The 16,897-nt window shown below is 43.6% G+C and overlaps 1 protein-coding gene across 1 annotated transcript; it reads left to right on the forward strand.

Moving 5' to 3' along the window:
- Positions 1-15,459: 15,459 nt before the first annotated feature.
- On the forward strand, positions 15,460-16,326 carry LOC149845468 (uncharacterized). The gene has a single exon (XM_089988058.1). It carries the CDS (start codon positions 15,460-15,462, stop codon positions 16,324-16,326), a length of 867 nt encoding a protein of 288 aa, XP_089844184.1.
- Positions 16,327-16,897: the final 571 nt, after the last annotated feature.

Raw genomic sequence — 16,897 nt, forward strand, 5'->3', positions numbered from 1 at the left:
TAAGCATGAAACCAAACATTAAAATGCATTGCGCGAAATGCTTGATGGATTCAGTGGATTAGATCTTTAATGGCTTCATTTCTTTTTTTTTGGATGCTATGTTTACGGCAATAACTCGCACACGCCCACTACTTTGTTTTTAGTTTTGTGCATTGCGAATATGTTGTCCTTTAAGCAGCATAAATTTTACTTTTATTTTTGGCCGTTTGGCCTTTTGAAGGGGGTCTAGCAGCGTGGGGTATAGGCTGGTTGGGGTTTGGCACCTTCCTTGCTGCATTTGGGTGCAAGGGAAGCCGGTTCCAGCACCCCTAACTTGCAGTCGTGTGTGCCTAAATTTTTTCTCGATTCTTCTTCCCTTTTTTTTTTACCTATGTGTTGCAGCTTTGGCAAAGGTTTCAACCCACCAGTGTGGTCTGGTCCGTGCATGGGTTTTGCTCCGTTATGGCAGCAACCTAGTTGCCCTTGGACCGGTTGGGTCCAGCCTTTGACCGGGGTGACTATGACTTCTCGACGCCTTTGGGATTCGGCTGCCCCTCTTGGTGGAAAGCAGTCTGTTGCAGTTGGACTGTTCCCAGGCCAGACCGGACCTTGCCACCACAAGAATGGTTACAACACCTCAAGTGTTGTGCCCCTTTTCGGCCTCCCTGCCCAAGGCAGTCCAAGATGGACTGCAACCGGAGTGGCTGCTGCCTAGCCGAGGCACCTACTCGGTTGGGCCGAGTAGAGTGTGGTATGTGCTTCTGGCCGGTGGGTCTGGGCCTGCAAGTCAGGCTGTGTGACCAGCTACCCTTTGCCCTCGTGCCTACCTATCGACCCTACCCAGCAGGGGCGACAGCTTGTGCATATACACAAATAGCCTCTGAGCTCCGCCTACGCGAAAGCCAACAAGAGCCGGTGTGCTTCTTAGCATTAGGTAAACCGACCATGGGTCAATCCCTTTGTTAGTCTTTCTCCTGCATTTAGAACACCTCTTTGACAACTGCAGTCGTGTCCCAATATGGATCGAGTTGAACCCCCGAAGAATGGCCTTGTTGGCAGCTGCCTCTTTGATAGTTGCGCGAGAAAGCAACCCTTTCTTTCGCATATTATCCCCTTTTCTTTCATTGGGGGCAATATTGGCAGCCTAGTTTTGCAAGTTTTATGCAGCAACTGCATTGCCCTTGGCAGCAATTCGTGTTGCCATGTAGTATGTAAATTTATGTGATTTTGGCAGCATCGCGTTTGCTACAACTTTCTGCAGCGAAGGCACTCTAGGTAGCGCCTTAGGTATGGTGACTCCCTATAGTTTAGTGCTCTATATCAACACTCTATGTGCTACGATTTTTCTGTAGAGATGGGAGGCATGACAACATGCCTCTCGCTGCGTTCTCTTGCTCAGCGGGTGTGCTTTTTGGCAGCACTACCCCACTGCATTCGTTTCCAGCTTTCTTAGGCAAGTATATCACCATACTCCTTGCTGCAAACCTTTCCGCAATGTTGGTTCCACGAGGCAGCGCCCTTATGGTTGTGAGCTCCCTAAAGGTTGGCACTCTTGGGCAGCTATCGAGTTGTTGTTGTAACTGCAAAATTTTGCAGTGATGGTGTATCTTGGCAGTAGGTTTTTGGCCGCAATCTCTCGCAGCTTTGGTGCCTAAGTGGCAGCACTTTAGGTACTGCATTTCCCTGTAGTTTGATGTTTAGTGACAACACCTTCATCGCTGCGAATACCCTATCCTTCAGACAATCTAGGGCAACATTGTCTTTGTTGCATTTTACTTCGGCAAGTGTGCTCTTGGGTAGCATTGTTGTTGCAGCAGTTAGCTGCAACATATGCACATGGCTGGCCACCCCTTGGCCGCTGCAACTTTCTACATGGCATGCACTTGGTTGCAGCGCTTCGCGCGCCACATCTCTCCTACTCGCTGTGATGCTTTATTCCTTACACGTTTAATACTTATGGAAGCTTGTGTAAAATGAGCTAGAAATATCACATGCTTGACAACTTTTGAAAACATACATGCAGTGTATGCACATACGTGTCATTGAAATGAAGTACGTTATCGCATAGTTCATCACTAAAATGAATTATATGAATGAGGCTCACTTTATCGAAACAAATGTCAGATATTCTATAACATGCATGAAGATGGATATTCCACATGTGATGAATGATAATTACATTGATAATGATGCAAATTGTCTAATGAAGCATGCACAAAACAATATATCTTGCTTAAAATGGTGTAGCACATGTATTTTGAATCGTGAAAATATACGATTGAATGCTTGATGATCTGATAGTTTGCATGCACCTTTGGCACATCATGTCACTGAACTAAAACATGTTGAATTGAGCATGGTTATAAATCAAGTCTCTTATATTTAACGATATTTCTTAGCATGCGATAAATGCTTAAACGAATTCATATGCGTTTACTCTTGACATATGATGCATACTTGACACTTGATTTGTCCTGAAAATGCAAAGGGGACTTAGGGGCCCATTGTAAGGGTATGATTGTCTTTTGAGACTTGTATGAAAACTCTATGGCGAGTTACGTGTGGATGATGGACTCATCTCGTGAGTCGAGCTCACTTGTTTAAGAATGTCACACACTCCTGAATGATGATTGATTGATGTTGCCTTCACTGTTTAAGTGTTCCACTTAGTTTTGTTGTGCTGGAGCACGTGAATGTACGAGTGTGACATCATCATGATTATTCGTGTTGCTCTGTGCGAAACACAAGTCCAGATGAGCTTAAGCACCTCAAAAGGAGGGAATGTTGCTAGTTAAGCCTAATAAAGATAAATCTCCTGGTTGCACATTCACATAAGTTGAAATAACAGACACCAACGATGATTCTTGCAGAATGCGAGGTTCCTTCGCATACCCAAAGGGATAATCAGGATATAGCTGTTAAATTAGCGTACTAATTGCTGACTCATGAATGGGATGTTTCTATCATAGTAATTGTTCAATTGCTTAATTATTTAATTGTTCAATTGCTTAACTGTTCAATTGCTTAATTGCGTAATTACATTGGTTATGAATCTAGATGCATGCTTGTTACACGAAGTTGTCACTCACTACCTTGTGATAACTCTGTGATTAAAGTCATATTTCTCTGCTCATAATTATGATTGTTGAACCGTTCAGTGTTGTATTTGAATGTTAACTATAATCACAGGAGCATGCTAGTCACTTGATATTGTTCTTACTACTTATCTCTAATCATATTGCTAAAGATGTATTTTTTCTTCTTACGGTCTCTGGCTTATAGTTGCACTTGTTAATTTCTGCAAATGTTTTTAACTGTTTCATCATGCCTAAGTTACTTACATATAGTCGTTGTTGATATTTGCACATCATGTTATTACTGTTTATGTTTTTCATAAAATGGAATATTGTGGATATTATCTTACCAACTCACAAGAGTATTGACCCCATTTTATGGGGATGTAGGTGATAATTGCTAGTGGTGTGATGGCGATCGATGTGTGGCAGAGAATTGAACCCACACTCTAGAACTTGGCGATTTTGGCGGTTGGTTTTGGAAAGTCTCATATTTTGGGAGACAATTTGTAAAGGAAAATGATGTATATCATTTTGTAAAACTGTGGTAGTAAAATGTTTCTTTTTGTTGATCATACTCTAACTCACTCAAGATTTTTCAATTGTTTTTCTCTTATGGTTTCTTTCACTTACGCAATGCTTTAAAAAAAATTTATTCTAAAAATCTAAGGATTTTCCAAGTTTGGGTCTTTTGGACGTTACAATTATAATTGATCGTACTGTAACCTACACAGAATGTTTAACCCGAAGCAAAAAGTTGTTTTCGTTATTTAAAAAAAAATCCTTAAAAAAAATTGGTTATAATTTTATGGCATTACATGCACGCATGCGCATGCACACACACACACACACACACACACACACACACTATATATATATATATATATATATATATATATATATATATATATATATATATATATATAGAGAGAGAGAGAGAGAGAGAATTGAACATATTAGGCCCCATTTCTCGTCTTGTCCCATTCTGCACTATAGGTTTTAAGTGTTTTATGATAAATCAGAATTGTTAGATGTGCTTAGCATGCTCTATTTAGTGAGAATTGACTTTTGGATCATGTTTTTTCGATGAAAAGCATGTTTTTCTGAGCCAAGAAAAATTGGTACCTTCGTAGCCATTGATTTTGGATCATCGAAAAAACCTGTGTACAGGTTAGATTTCAGCGATCCAAAAGTCGGTTCTCACTAAATAAAACCTATACATCACATCTACGGTGTTGGACGTGACAAAAATACTTCAAACTATGATTTTTGAATAGGCCTAACGATACCTAACGGAAAAATGGGGCCTATTGAACACATTACTCTCTCTCTCTCTCTCTATATATATATATATATATATATATATCATGTTTCTTGTTTCACATAAACTTTAAGCCATGTTTTTTTGTTTTAGTTTGCCAACGGGTTGTATCATTTTCTTTTCCTTTCTGGCAACCTTGGAATAAACCCAATGATGCAAATATAGCATATACCAGTCGGATCAAGCTCAACTTGGGACTAATTCAGATTTCAAAGTGGGTTGGGTTTTATATCCAAATTCGGCATGGTATCATACGAGAATCCTAGATACTAATGTGGTATGATAACTTTTGGTGTTGGATTTGCCAAAAAAATGGGTCAAATTACATGGATTTTCATGTGAATCATGTAAAATCAGGTTAGATAAGATTTATTCCCAACCTGATTCGATATATGTTTATTTACCCGGTCCTAACGAGGGTTCGGCTGGACCCAAGCACGTTTTGTTCTAATATGACACATTTTTTCATATGTTATCTGACTCTGATATTACTCCCACACATTTGTATCCCTATCATTGTTGTATGTAACATCTGATACGTATAGTATCGACAGAAAATCGATCTGTTTAGCTCTTGAACAGGTTACTTTTTAAAATTATTTTTAAATATTATTTTAATGCCTTTAACATGTGCAGTTATAACATAATCATACTAATAGTCACTTAATAATATACAAGAAGGGTTGTGACCCTTGGGGGGTTGAAGGGCATGACTATTTCAACCCCTTTTCAGGGACTACAAGTAGAGGTCATATGAGGCCAGTAGAAGTGAAGAATACACTTGATATGTACTGACAGTGGTGATACACCAAAGTGGAGTGTTATCTCAAGAAAGAAAAATTCACAACTAACCTGTGGAGATTTATTGCGTAACAAATCACTCTTAAGACCCCGGGTCTGTCCATTTCCACAAAAATTGTATTGAAAATCTTACAACTTAAGATTTGAGATCCAAATCTGGATCCAGTCCCTTAGAGCATAAGAGAACAAGAAAGGAAGAGAGAATCATGGGTTGTTGGTAGATGGAGAGATTGAAGATATTAACAAGGTAAAAGAGAAAGCGAAGCGTGGGTTTTGTAAATGAATATATATATATATATATATATATATATATATATATATATATATATATATATAGCGTAAAACTGATAAAGAGAAGAGATATTAACGAGGGTGAGACTAGTACAAGATAGAATTTATTGATTATCAAACAAAATTAAGGGAACATAATTGACATAGATATGCATTTGGACAACTAAGATAAAAATAAGTATGTATTTGAATTACCAATCTTCTTTAGTATGAAATCTGAAATATCAAAACAATCCTGGCTATGTTTTTTTCATATAACCCTTTCTTCTTTATCCAATCTCCTTTCATTTTTCCATTTTCACAATATCTAGAATACCATCGAATAAAGAGAAAAGAAATTAAAAAGGGTAAAAAGGAGCTAGAACTGTGGGAAGTTGGTAAAAGAGAAGAGAGGGAGAGGGAGAAAGAGATTAACGAGGGTAAAACGAATAAAGAGAAGAGGTATTAATGAGGATAAAACTGGTAGAATTTATTAAATAAAGTTAAGGGGAACATAATTTGGGGTGGGCATCGTGCTGGCTTGAGCCCGTTTAGAGTTTGGCCCACCAAACTTTAAGTGTGGCCGGGCCCAAAGATGGGCTGGCCCGTTTACTGATAGGTCGGGTTCTTAACGGGCTCGGGTTTGAAGAGCAGCCCATGGCTCGGCCCATTGGCCCAACCGGCTAATGTGAAGCAGGCTGGGTCTAGTATGGTCCGAACCAAATCTATTTATAAATAGTAATAATTAACAAGTTCTCAACTTTTCATGACCCAATTAATTATCTTTCAAGTTTTATATAAAATTAACCTAACTAATTAGGTAAATAATAATAATTATCAAGTTACTATGCAATAGTTATTTTTTTTATTATTAAAAAATCATAAATATCTCAAGCCCCATTGGGCATCCCAATAACACGCGGGCTGGCCCAAGCCCGACCTATATATAATGGGTTGGGTTTCGGCCCGGTACCTAATGAGCCTAGACCTAAAACCTTGGTCCAAAGCAGGCCCATAGTGAACCTGTCGGCTTGGCTCATTGGGTTGCTCGGCCTGTTGCCCACCCCTAAACATAATTAACATAAGTATGCATTTGAACACCAAAGATAAAAATAAGTATGTATTTGAATTACAGATCTTCTTGAGTATGAATGTAAAATATCAAAAAAATGCTTGGTATGTTTTTGTAAATAACCCTTTTCTTTATCCAATGTCATTTTTTTCACTTTCTTTTTTTAATAGGCTCTTTTTTTTATATTATAATTCCTTCTCTCCACTTTTCTGTCTTCTTCTTTCATGAATTCACGAGTCTCCATCTTCCACACCTAAGTTCAGAAGTTTATGGATGATATGGAAGGCAATACCCATGAGTGGACTCTTAGAACCTCAATGACGCTTGTTTTTCCTATGGTTTTTGTGATGCAGACAGGCTTCAGATCTGGTTGGAAGTTGGTAAAAAATAGAAAAATAGGAGAAAACCTCTAAAATGTAGAGAGAGTGGGATGGTGTGCAGAAGAGAGAGGAGCGTAAGATGGTGTGATTTGTAGAAAGAGCTGAACAAAACATCAACATTACTAAGACAAAGGGTCAACAAATGTTGAGCCTGTGAGCAAATAAATGGGGGTCGAAAACACGAAAGCAAAAACAGAAAAACATAAGGACAGAAGTCAAAATTCTGACAAATTCAGCTAGGGCCACAATGAAGAGAGCAGCTGAGAGCGGTACCAGAGCAACAGAGGTACAAAATTGCGTACACATCAGCCAAGATGCAATGCATGAGCTTATTGAAAACAATCAGAGTTTGATGGAATATCGCATTGTTGTGGGTCATCCAAACAGCCCACCAGGTAGTGAGGAGCCAAGTTCTCCAGATCAGCCACCATCTCTTGCAACTACGCACCTGCGGTGGGCCCCACAGAAGATCGAGCGTGAAGGAGTCTTGTCGCACGTTGACATCAAGTTTGTCCCACGTACTCTTGAAGAGATCCACAAAGATGGGACAGGCCCAAAACAGATGATAAGCGGATTCTTCTGCCGCATTGCACAGGACGCACCGACTCGGAAGCTGAAAACCCACTCTTTTAAGGAAGTTGTCCCTCTGGACTCGATCATGCAGAATCAACCAACCTAAGAACCGAGAATGCAGAGTTGGGTCTTTAGCCCATAACAAATGCTCAGGTAGTCAGTCAGCTCCAGGATGAAGAAGAGACCGATAAAGAGATTTGGTGCAGAAAGTGCCGCTAGGCGCAATTGCCCGATGCAAAAGCTAGGCGGTAGGGTCAGGATCACCCTCATTCATGAGGATGAAAGACATAGTTTTAAGCCACATGTGATGCAGGTGCGAAGTAGGAAGCCTATGATGACCATGATAAAAAAAGAATGACTCAAGGGAGCCATATTTAGCATGCAGTAAGGGAGCGCATGGATTGCCAGAACAATGCACCATTCAGCATTGCTTCACGACGAGAGCAATACTTTTAAGTCTTAGAGCAAGAATCCCCAGACCCGCCATACACCTAAAGAGCATCAAAGAATTCTAACCTGCCAGATGGCACTTAGTATGAGGATGGCAGCCAGACAAGAGGAAATCCATCATCAAACGGGAGACTTTATTCTCCACGCATGTGGACATCAAGAACATAGACATAAGGAATTCTAGGACAGAGGACAAGACATGCTTGATGAGGGTAAGTCTACCTGCAATAGAAGGGTAGGAAGCCTTTCAGGAGAAAATTTTGGTCTGGATTTTTTGAAGAGTTGCATTCCAAGCGGTTGAAGGGATGCATGTAAGTTGTAAAGGGAGACCCAGATAGAAAATAAGAGGACCTAAATTAGCGCAGCAAAAAATCTGTTGCCCAATGGCCAGCAAGGAAGGGAGGGCATTGAATATGGACATGAAACATTTATTGTCGTTCAAAGATAAACCCGACAGAGAGAGGAAAAACTGAAGGATGAGCTTGAATCTCAACATTTACTGCACGGAGGTGCGGCCGAAGAGGATCATATCGTCAGCATATGTGAGAATATGATGGGAAAAATTTTGAATGCTGAGGGGATCAATAAAGCTAGAATCTGCAACCCTCTTGAACAAAACCATGAGGTCCTTAGCAACGACGCTAAATAACAAAGGGGAAAGAGGGCAGCCTTGCTGAATACTACACCCAAGCTTGAACTGTGAGCCTCTAACTCTGTTGATCTTAATCAAAGAATAAGCATTTGAAACCAGCTCGCGCACCCACCGAGAGAAATGATGACCGATACCGAAGTTGTCAAGCATATGGAATAAGAAAGGTCAATGAATCGAGTCGAAGGCTTTATGGAAGTCGAGCTTGAGAGAGAAAAAAGGTTGGCCACTGATATTCAAAGAGTGCAGGATTTTCTAGGCCAGAATGAAGGAGTGATGAATCTGCCTAAGGGGGATAAAAGCAAACTGAAAATCTGAGAAAATCTGAGAAGCAACGACTCTGAGCATGTTAGCTAAAACCTTAGCAATAATGTAGTAGATCCCCCAAAAAATCGAAATAGGATGGAATCTCGAGATATCAGAAGATGCCACATCCTTAGGGATGAGAGAGACAATGGCTAAGTGTTTGTGGACCGGCAGCCGACAATTGCGATGGAACTCAGCGAAGACTTTGATAACGTCATTCTTAATGTAGGACCAAAAGATACATAACAAGTCTACGGGAAAGCCATCGAAGCCAGAAGCTTTCAAACCTGATAGGTCCTTAATAGCTGAAAAGATCTCATCATCAGCGAAAGGAGTTTGCATGGATCTGGATTGGGTTAGGTCAATAGTCTGAATGAGGAGAGGACCAATAGAGCCACCGACAGAGGGTTGGGCAACATAAAGGGCCTTGAAGTAGAGAGAAACTGCGGGGATGACATTGTCGGCAAAATAGGTTACTTGCTCAATGGAGATAGAAGGGATAACGTGCCTCCTATGCTGGTGTGAAGTGAAGGAGTGAAAAAATCTGGTGTTGTCATCACCAACGGCAAGCCAATGCACTCTCAACTGTTGCTTCCATCAAATTTCATCCTTGATTCGCCAGGTTTGCAAAATCAAAGAAAGCGCAGCAAATCTTGCTTTTAAGCTTTGAATAGAGGAATAAAAAAGAGAGTCTGGGAGTGACAAAGAGTGATGAACGACAGATAGCTCTTTTTTTCAGGCGTTCAGTTCCTAGAATTTGCTGATGCTATTAGACTGAAGTCAAGCTTTAATGTCGCGGGATAGGCGAAAGAGCTTCACAAGGCAACGAGCGACAACTCTAACTGCATTGGAAGGCCTGTTCCATGAATGGATGACCACATATTCAAAATTCGGATCCTTCAGTCACCACTGTTCAAAGATGAAAGAACTAGTAGAGGAAAACCCTTCCCCCTAATGAGTAATGACCTGACTATGGTCAGAGACAGAAGGAGAAATAAGAAAGCAGGTGATGTCGAGAAGGATCGCCAGAAGATCTGGAGAGACGAGCACATGGTCTAGTAGTCTGCAGCACAGACGAGATCGTCTAAAAGACCATAAGAAGGCCTCACCGGCAGGAGGAACATAGTAGAGTTGGTGCAGTTGGACGAAATCCTAGAAACCCTGCATAGATGCCGATGAAGAAACGGGAAGGTTGGAATCATGGATGGACAACAAACAGTTAAAATCCCCTGTAAGAAGATGCAACTCCCAAAAAGAACCAAGAACCCTGCTCAGATCAGTTTAAAAAGCGGAGTGAAGGTGGGGGCGATTGGGATCGTAGACAAAACTGACCACAACATGGGAGGCCCTCGTTTTCAAAGGAAGAGCAAACGATAGGGAGAATTAGCCTTTGTCAACTTGGGAGATACCAAAAGAAGGCTTACCAAGGATAAGAAGACTACCAGTATAGTGGACCGTGGGCTTAAAAAAGAAATCGGCCCCTCTCCAAATATCGGAAACAACAGAGCGAGAAACCATGATCATTTTGGTTTTGCACAGGGCAATGTGATCTTGTGTTTCTTGGTGAATCCAGCTTGCCAAGAACATACGCTTGTCAGGACAGTTCAGTTCTCTGATATTCCAGCACAACACCTTCATAGCTAGAAGCTAGCAAAACTCTGAGGGGTGCGAGCTCTCGCAGAACGCCTAGGCAAATAATTAGCAAGGGCGGTCGAGCATTGCAAGAAATGACGACGCCCACGATGGGCAAAACAACAGCGCCTCGGGGAGGAAACAACTCTAGCACCTGGTGAAGGGGACGAGGAGGCAATCGAACGACCAAGAACGGTCTTCACTTGGAGAGCCACATAGGAAGGCAGAAGGTCAGATATCGCAGCAACAAAAGCTAGCATGACGTCAGAAATATGAATAAGCTGCATATGAGGAAGAGAGACTTTGAGCAGTCAGGCAGTGTCATCCACGTTGATGCCCAGAGGAGAGGAGGGATGATTGAGCCCTATAGGTGGGTGAGCACTTGCAGGGGAAGAAACGCCAGGGGAAGCGATGTAGGGCTCGCAAGGCGAACCTTGGTCGACCGACATAAATGAAGAAGGGCAAAAAAAATGAAAACTGCAAGGGGGGCAGAGAAGAACTTGCATGAGGATGACCATGCTAATGAAGGCGTGACATGAAATGGTATTGAAAATCATCACATGAATCGAAGGGCCATCACAATGCCTACATGGGGAAAGGATCAAGAGTGAATCCTCACACTGAGACTTATGAAGGCTGCACACGACTCTAGAAGCAACTGAAAAACCTTGCAAAATGGTGGCCTGGGGGAGAGCATGGGTTAACGATGGCCCAACGGCTCTAAGATGGAGGAATAAGGAGACTTGAGCCTGGGGGAGAGAACAGGTGGCATACTGCTGAGCAGGAGAGCCATCATCAAAGGGCGGAAATCCAGAAGCCTCAAGAACGCCAACCGCAGATGCTCTTAGCGGCTGAGAAGAGCGATAACCAAGAAACCTTCAGAGGAGAAAAAGGAGCGAGGGCAGATACCAAAGCAAATGGAAACCGAGAATACCACCAACCACAACATGAGCCACCAAAGCACCTCAAGAAGGAGCGCCAGGAGATCCCTTGCAAACCACGAGCATTGAGAGACGAAAGAAGAGTGGACGACTTCCCAGAAAAACAATCATCGATGAGGGGAATTCCAATGCACTTGGGATCATCAATCAGAAATAGAGATGGCGGCTAAGAGGAGCAGGAACCGAGGAGACCACCAGGCAAGCGCAAGCTGCCATCGAAAAGAGCTGCTGACAGAGAAGGACCCGTCGAAGACCGCATGAAGGATTTTTCGGTAAACGACATTAGCAATGCAGGTGACTGGCCAATCGAAACCCAGAAAGAACCAATTTTGATAGCCAAAAAGGATGACTTGGGTTCAAGCAACTTGCCAACCTGCACCCAATGCGAAAAAGAGGTGCGACACCGGGGCTTCTGAGAATACCCAAGACCCTGGCTGGATATCGTCTTCTATCGCAAGGAGAGTGAGGGAGGACTATTGGCACAATGATGCTTCCAGACATAATGCCGCCGAGAGAGGAAAGAGGAGGCACAACGGTGACAGGTGGTGCACTTCCGAAAGTTAAGGGAGAAACCCTCGATACACCACCAGTCGTCAGGCTTCGCATGGCGCACCTCAACCTGAGAGAGAACATCTGAGAAAGAGTGTTGTCAGGAGAGCTTAATATCTTGTCAACCCCGAGCATTGCCCCCATCAAGGAGAAATCCGAAAGAAAATGGTTCGCCCAGCAAAGCTCTTGCCGAGCAACTCTGAAGAGGCTCCTTCCTGGCGACACGAATGAAGTACCAGATGTCCAGGGGGAGGAGCGAGTCGGAGGCCAGACAAGAAGAGAACACAACCGAAAGGGAAGAGAATAGCTTGAATGATAGACAGAACGAAAGGGAAACATCAAAACCCCATCGTCGTAGGGCAAAAGCAGCACCCCAGTCCTTCAAAGCATCCTGAATGGATAGGAGGGCTTGCTGGTTGATGTGCAGAGGATGGTTGGAGTCGATACCCCAGAAGAAACATGGTGAGGAAGACATGAAGAGAGGCTTAGGATGAGAGGGTTGGCAGAGAGAGAGGGGGAGGTCGAATCAGGTTAGGAGCACAAAGGGGGCGGGGGGGGGGGGGGATGGCAGAGGGGAAGGTGTTATAGGCATGGCAGAGAGAGAGAGAGAGAATGCCTCTGAAACTGTCGGAGGAGGACACCGAACAAAGAGAGGAGCAATGGTGATGGTGGTGGTCGCTCAGAAATTAGGGTTTTGAGTTGGAGGATGAGAAGATTGGCCTGCAAAACCAGAGAGAGAGGGAGAGGAAGAGAGAGAAGGATTTATTCGTCCGGGTTTTCCAGTCGATGAATCTGGTTCTCCGTCGATCTTCTAGCCATGGAGTTCACGGATAAGCAGAGGAAGCGGGTGAAGGCGAACCGGCTGGACGTGCTCACGAAGAGAAGCCAATCTACGTCTGGCAATAGGGATCTCTGAAACCTCTTCAAGTGTCGCAAAACCCTCAAATCTTCATCGCAGTAGGGTGACTCCCTGCCGAAGAAGCCACTAGATGCCCTCAAAACTGATCGATCTTTGTAGTTGTTGGAAGAGGCGAGCCACAGAAGAGGATGACCTTCGGTTAGTGCTGGTTTGTTTGGCCACAGGATGCTGACCAGTCTCTGGCCGTTGTTCTATCTTTGTTAGGGTCTTCAGGATGAGAGATAGTCGGGATTCGAGAGTCAGGCGCTCGAGAGAGAAAAACATGTAGTCAGAGAGAGAGAGAGTACCGTAGCCGCATGAGGGGTCACCGTTAGCCCGTTGCTAGAGCAAAATGGTTGTCGGTTGATGAATCTGGTTTTTCGGTCTGGGTTTATTCGTTCAGGTTTTCTGATCGATGAATCTAGTTCTCCGTCAATCTTTTGGCCATAGAGTTCACAGACGAGCAGAGGAAGTAGGCGGAGGTGAACCGACTGGCCGCGCTCACGAAGAGGAGTCAATCTACATCCAGCAATAGGGATCTCTGGAACCTCTTCAAGTGTCGCAAAACCCTCAAATCTTCATCGCAGGAGGGTGACTCCCTGTCGAAGAAGCCATTGGATGCCCTAAAAACTGATCGATCTTTGCAATTGTTGGAAGTTAGAGAGAGAGATATGACATTAAATGGAGAATTTATTAATTAATAAATAAAGGAATGGTTGTGGGATGAGAAAACAGGGATTTGTCCTCACATGAGTATAGGGATGGCAGTGGAATGAAAAAACAGGGATATGTTCGAACCCGCCCCGTTTGGAGCAAGGGCAGAAGACATACAATGAGAATGAACAGGAGATTGAGGAGAAAACCAAAATTTGATTGCCCTTCCCCGCCCCATCCCTCATCCTTGTTAATGAAATTACTAATATATTCTTATTATATTATAAAATAACATTTAAATCATATATATATATATATATAACCTTAAGTTTTTACTTTCTAACCTCAAAAACCGGTTCTCTTTCTCTCCCCTTTCCTTCTAACAGTCGAAGACTGCAAAGGTTCTACGATTCATGTCCTTTCTCGGCCGATTTGTTTGAAAATGGCAGCGGTTCTCCTTTCTCTCCTCTCTTTCCTTTATCGACGGAAGGTGGCAATGGTGAAAGGCGGCAGCGACCCTCTTCGGCATAGTTCTTGATTTTTTTTATTTTGGTGCATTAAGTTTTTAATTTTTTGTTTATCTCTTATCACTTCATATGAGGTGCCTCTGATTGATCAATGATTCAAAAAGTGTCGTAATGTTGAAACAATGGCTTGGTGTGTAGGGATGGCAGTGGGGCAGGGTGGGGGACAAGGTCTCCACCCCCACCCCGCCTCAAGATTAGAACCTCCATCCCTGCACGGGGATGGATTTTAACCTCCACCCCCGCCTTCATCCCCGTTTCATGTCCTCCATCCCAGGTTCAAATGGGTATGAGGCGGGGCGGGGCTATTGCTAGGAAAAGTGGCGGGGCGTGGCGGGGATGAGGTGGGGACGGGGAAAAGTGTACGTCCATCCCCACATCCATCCCCAAACGGGGATGGATTTTAACCTTCGTCCCCGCCTTCATCCCCGTTTCATACCCTTCATCTCCCCGGTCCAAATGGGGCAGGGCCCCGCTTTCCCCCGGTCCACTGCCATCCCTGTTGGTGTGGAAGTAAGGATGATAGTGTATCGAGAAAAAATGGGGATCCATTCCAACCCGCCTCATTTGGGGTAGGAATGAAGAATATGAAATGAGGAGTGGACCGGGGATGAAGGTGAAAATCAAAATCTGCCACGAGAATGAAGCACACAATTTTGAGATGGGGGCGGGAGGTGGAGAGCCTGTCCCCCACACCTGCAGTCCACTGCCATTCGTACATGAGTAACCTAAAAATATCTAATGAGGGTAAAACTGGTATTTTTAAATTTTACAGGTTAAAATGAGAGTAGTTACATTATGTATGCATTTGAATTATAAGTTCTTTTAAGTATGAATTTGAATTGTAAAAATAGACTGGGTATGTTTTTTTAAATAACCCTTTTATCTAATATCTAACCGAATCTGATTTTGTTTAGTTGGCTTGGGTAAGCCAAAACCATATCTGATTATGTATGTTTGGATTCAGATACATTTTTTAGTTTTGCTGCCGAGTCCGATGAATATGTGAATTTTACGGATATCTGTATCTGATTACATAAAAATTCGGATATAGTTTAAGCTTTTCTCCATCTGAATCCGAATCCGAATCCGATTGATTGGTATTTTACCATATCCAACCCGAATCCGAACCGTTTACATCGCAAAGGTCCATCCCCAAGGCCACTCAAAGCTTGAATCAGACCCAATATAAGATAAGGATCCGGTTAAGGGTCCTCTTACCCGATCCGACATAACCCAAGTCTCTCTCTTCCTCTCTCTTCGTGGGTCGTCGTCTTCCTCCCTCTCTCTCCCTCGTTTCTGAAACATCCCGAACGTCACCACCAACCGCCATCTCTCTCTCTCTCGTCGATCCCCCATGATCGATCGCTCCCTTCGGAGCACTCAATGGGCTCTCTAGCGACTCACTTCTTGGCCTTCCTCTTCCTCTTCACCCTGGGCCTCCGCCGCCTCCTCTGCTCCTTCTCCCTCTACCTCCGCTCCCCTTTCCACTACCGATCTCGTACATGGTACTTCGAGGAGCCCAAGTGGAAGAACCTTGACCTCTATGTCCTCTGCGTTACCCTCCCCATCGCCGCCTTCTCCGAGATCTTCTGGTTCCTCACCTTCAACGGCCACCCCTTCTACCGCTTCTCCTTCTTCCAGCAGGCCGCCGTCATCCTCCTATTCTGGGCTTTCCTCCTCATCGTGCTCATCCGCGAGAATTTCGTCCATGAGTCCGTCCATGAGAACGTCCTCTTCTTCTTCGCCGGCGTCGCATTCCTGGTCGACTGCGCTACCGTAGGAAAGGACGCCGGCACCGGCCTCGCCGGCCGCTCCTACCAGCTTCTTGCCTGCCTGAGCCTTGTCTGCTCCGCTTCCTGCTTCCTGCTTTCCTACCAGCCGGGGGCGTTCTTTGCGGAGTTTGCGCTCTCGGCGGGGATCGTGCTCAAGGGGACGTGGTTCCTGCAATCGGGGCTGTCGTTGTTCTCAGCGGGATTCCTGCCCAACGGGTGCCGTCGAGCTACCGGGTTGAATTCTTACCAGAATGGTGGCGTGCAGTGTGATTTGGAGGAAGATGGTTTGAGGGGAGTGGCTATAATTGACCTGTTGTTTGTGGGGCATGCTCTTGGGGTGTTGGTTCTGAGCGTTGCCATGTTTGGCCTGCTCTCTCGAAAGAGCCAGACGAGGTTTGCGGCCGGCGGATTGTCCCTGGGGGAGATGGAAGCGGAGACTATGTTGATGCGCCCGCTCCCGGAGTTCGATCTTGAGTGACATGGGTCTAGAGTGAGTTCCTGTTTGTGGAATTCCTGTACCATTTTTAATAGTTTAATTCCCGGGCTTGTGTTTGGTATAAACCATTACGATGCTGGAAGAATGTATTCTTTTTTTTGTTCCTGATCATTTTTTGAACAATATCCTGCTTTTGTTTTTCTCTGATTTTTTTTATATAATTGAGACTGAATTCTCGATCGGGGCGGTTCACTTTGCTGCTAACTGTGAGATAATTAGATATGAAATGCGATATCATTCAAAATATTCTAGTGTTTGGATTGATATTTGAAGGTAGTTTACCATAATTTCTATAATGGTTTCACCAAATTCACCAACTAAGCTTATCTATATGAGGGATTGGTCTTAAAACATGCTTAGTTGCTCACATACGGCACCCTTAACATATGAATCTGGTCTTGGCTTTTATTTTTAGTTGTTTTCTTTTACACTTCGGATGAAGTGGTGGCTGCTTTAGCGTGGGAATTATTCCTTGTTGTAGATGGTGGAATGGTTTATTTGAATACCAACATGTCATCCTGTGTTAAAAATCAAATCCCAACAGACATTGCTA

This window comes from Nuphar pumila, chromosome 2 (assembly GCF_984573655.1).
Source record: "Nuphar pumila chromosome 2, dmNupPumi1.hap1.1, whole genome shotgun sequence".
Taxonomy (NCBI): domain Eukaryota; kingdom Viridiplantae; phylum Streptophyta; class Magnoliopsida; order Nymphaeales; family Nymphaeaceae; genus Nuphar; species Nuphar pumila.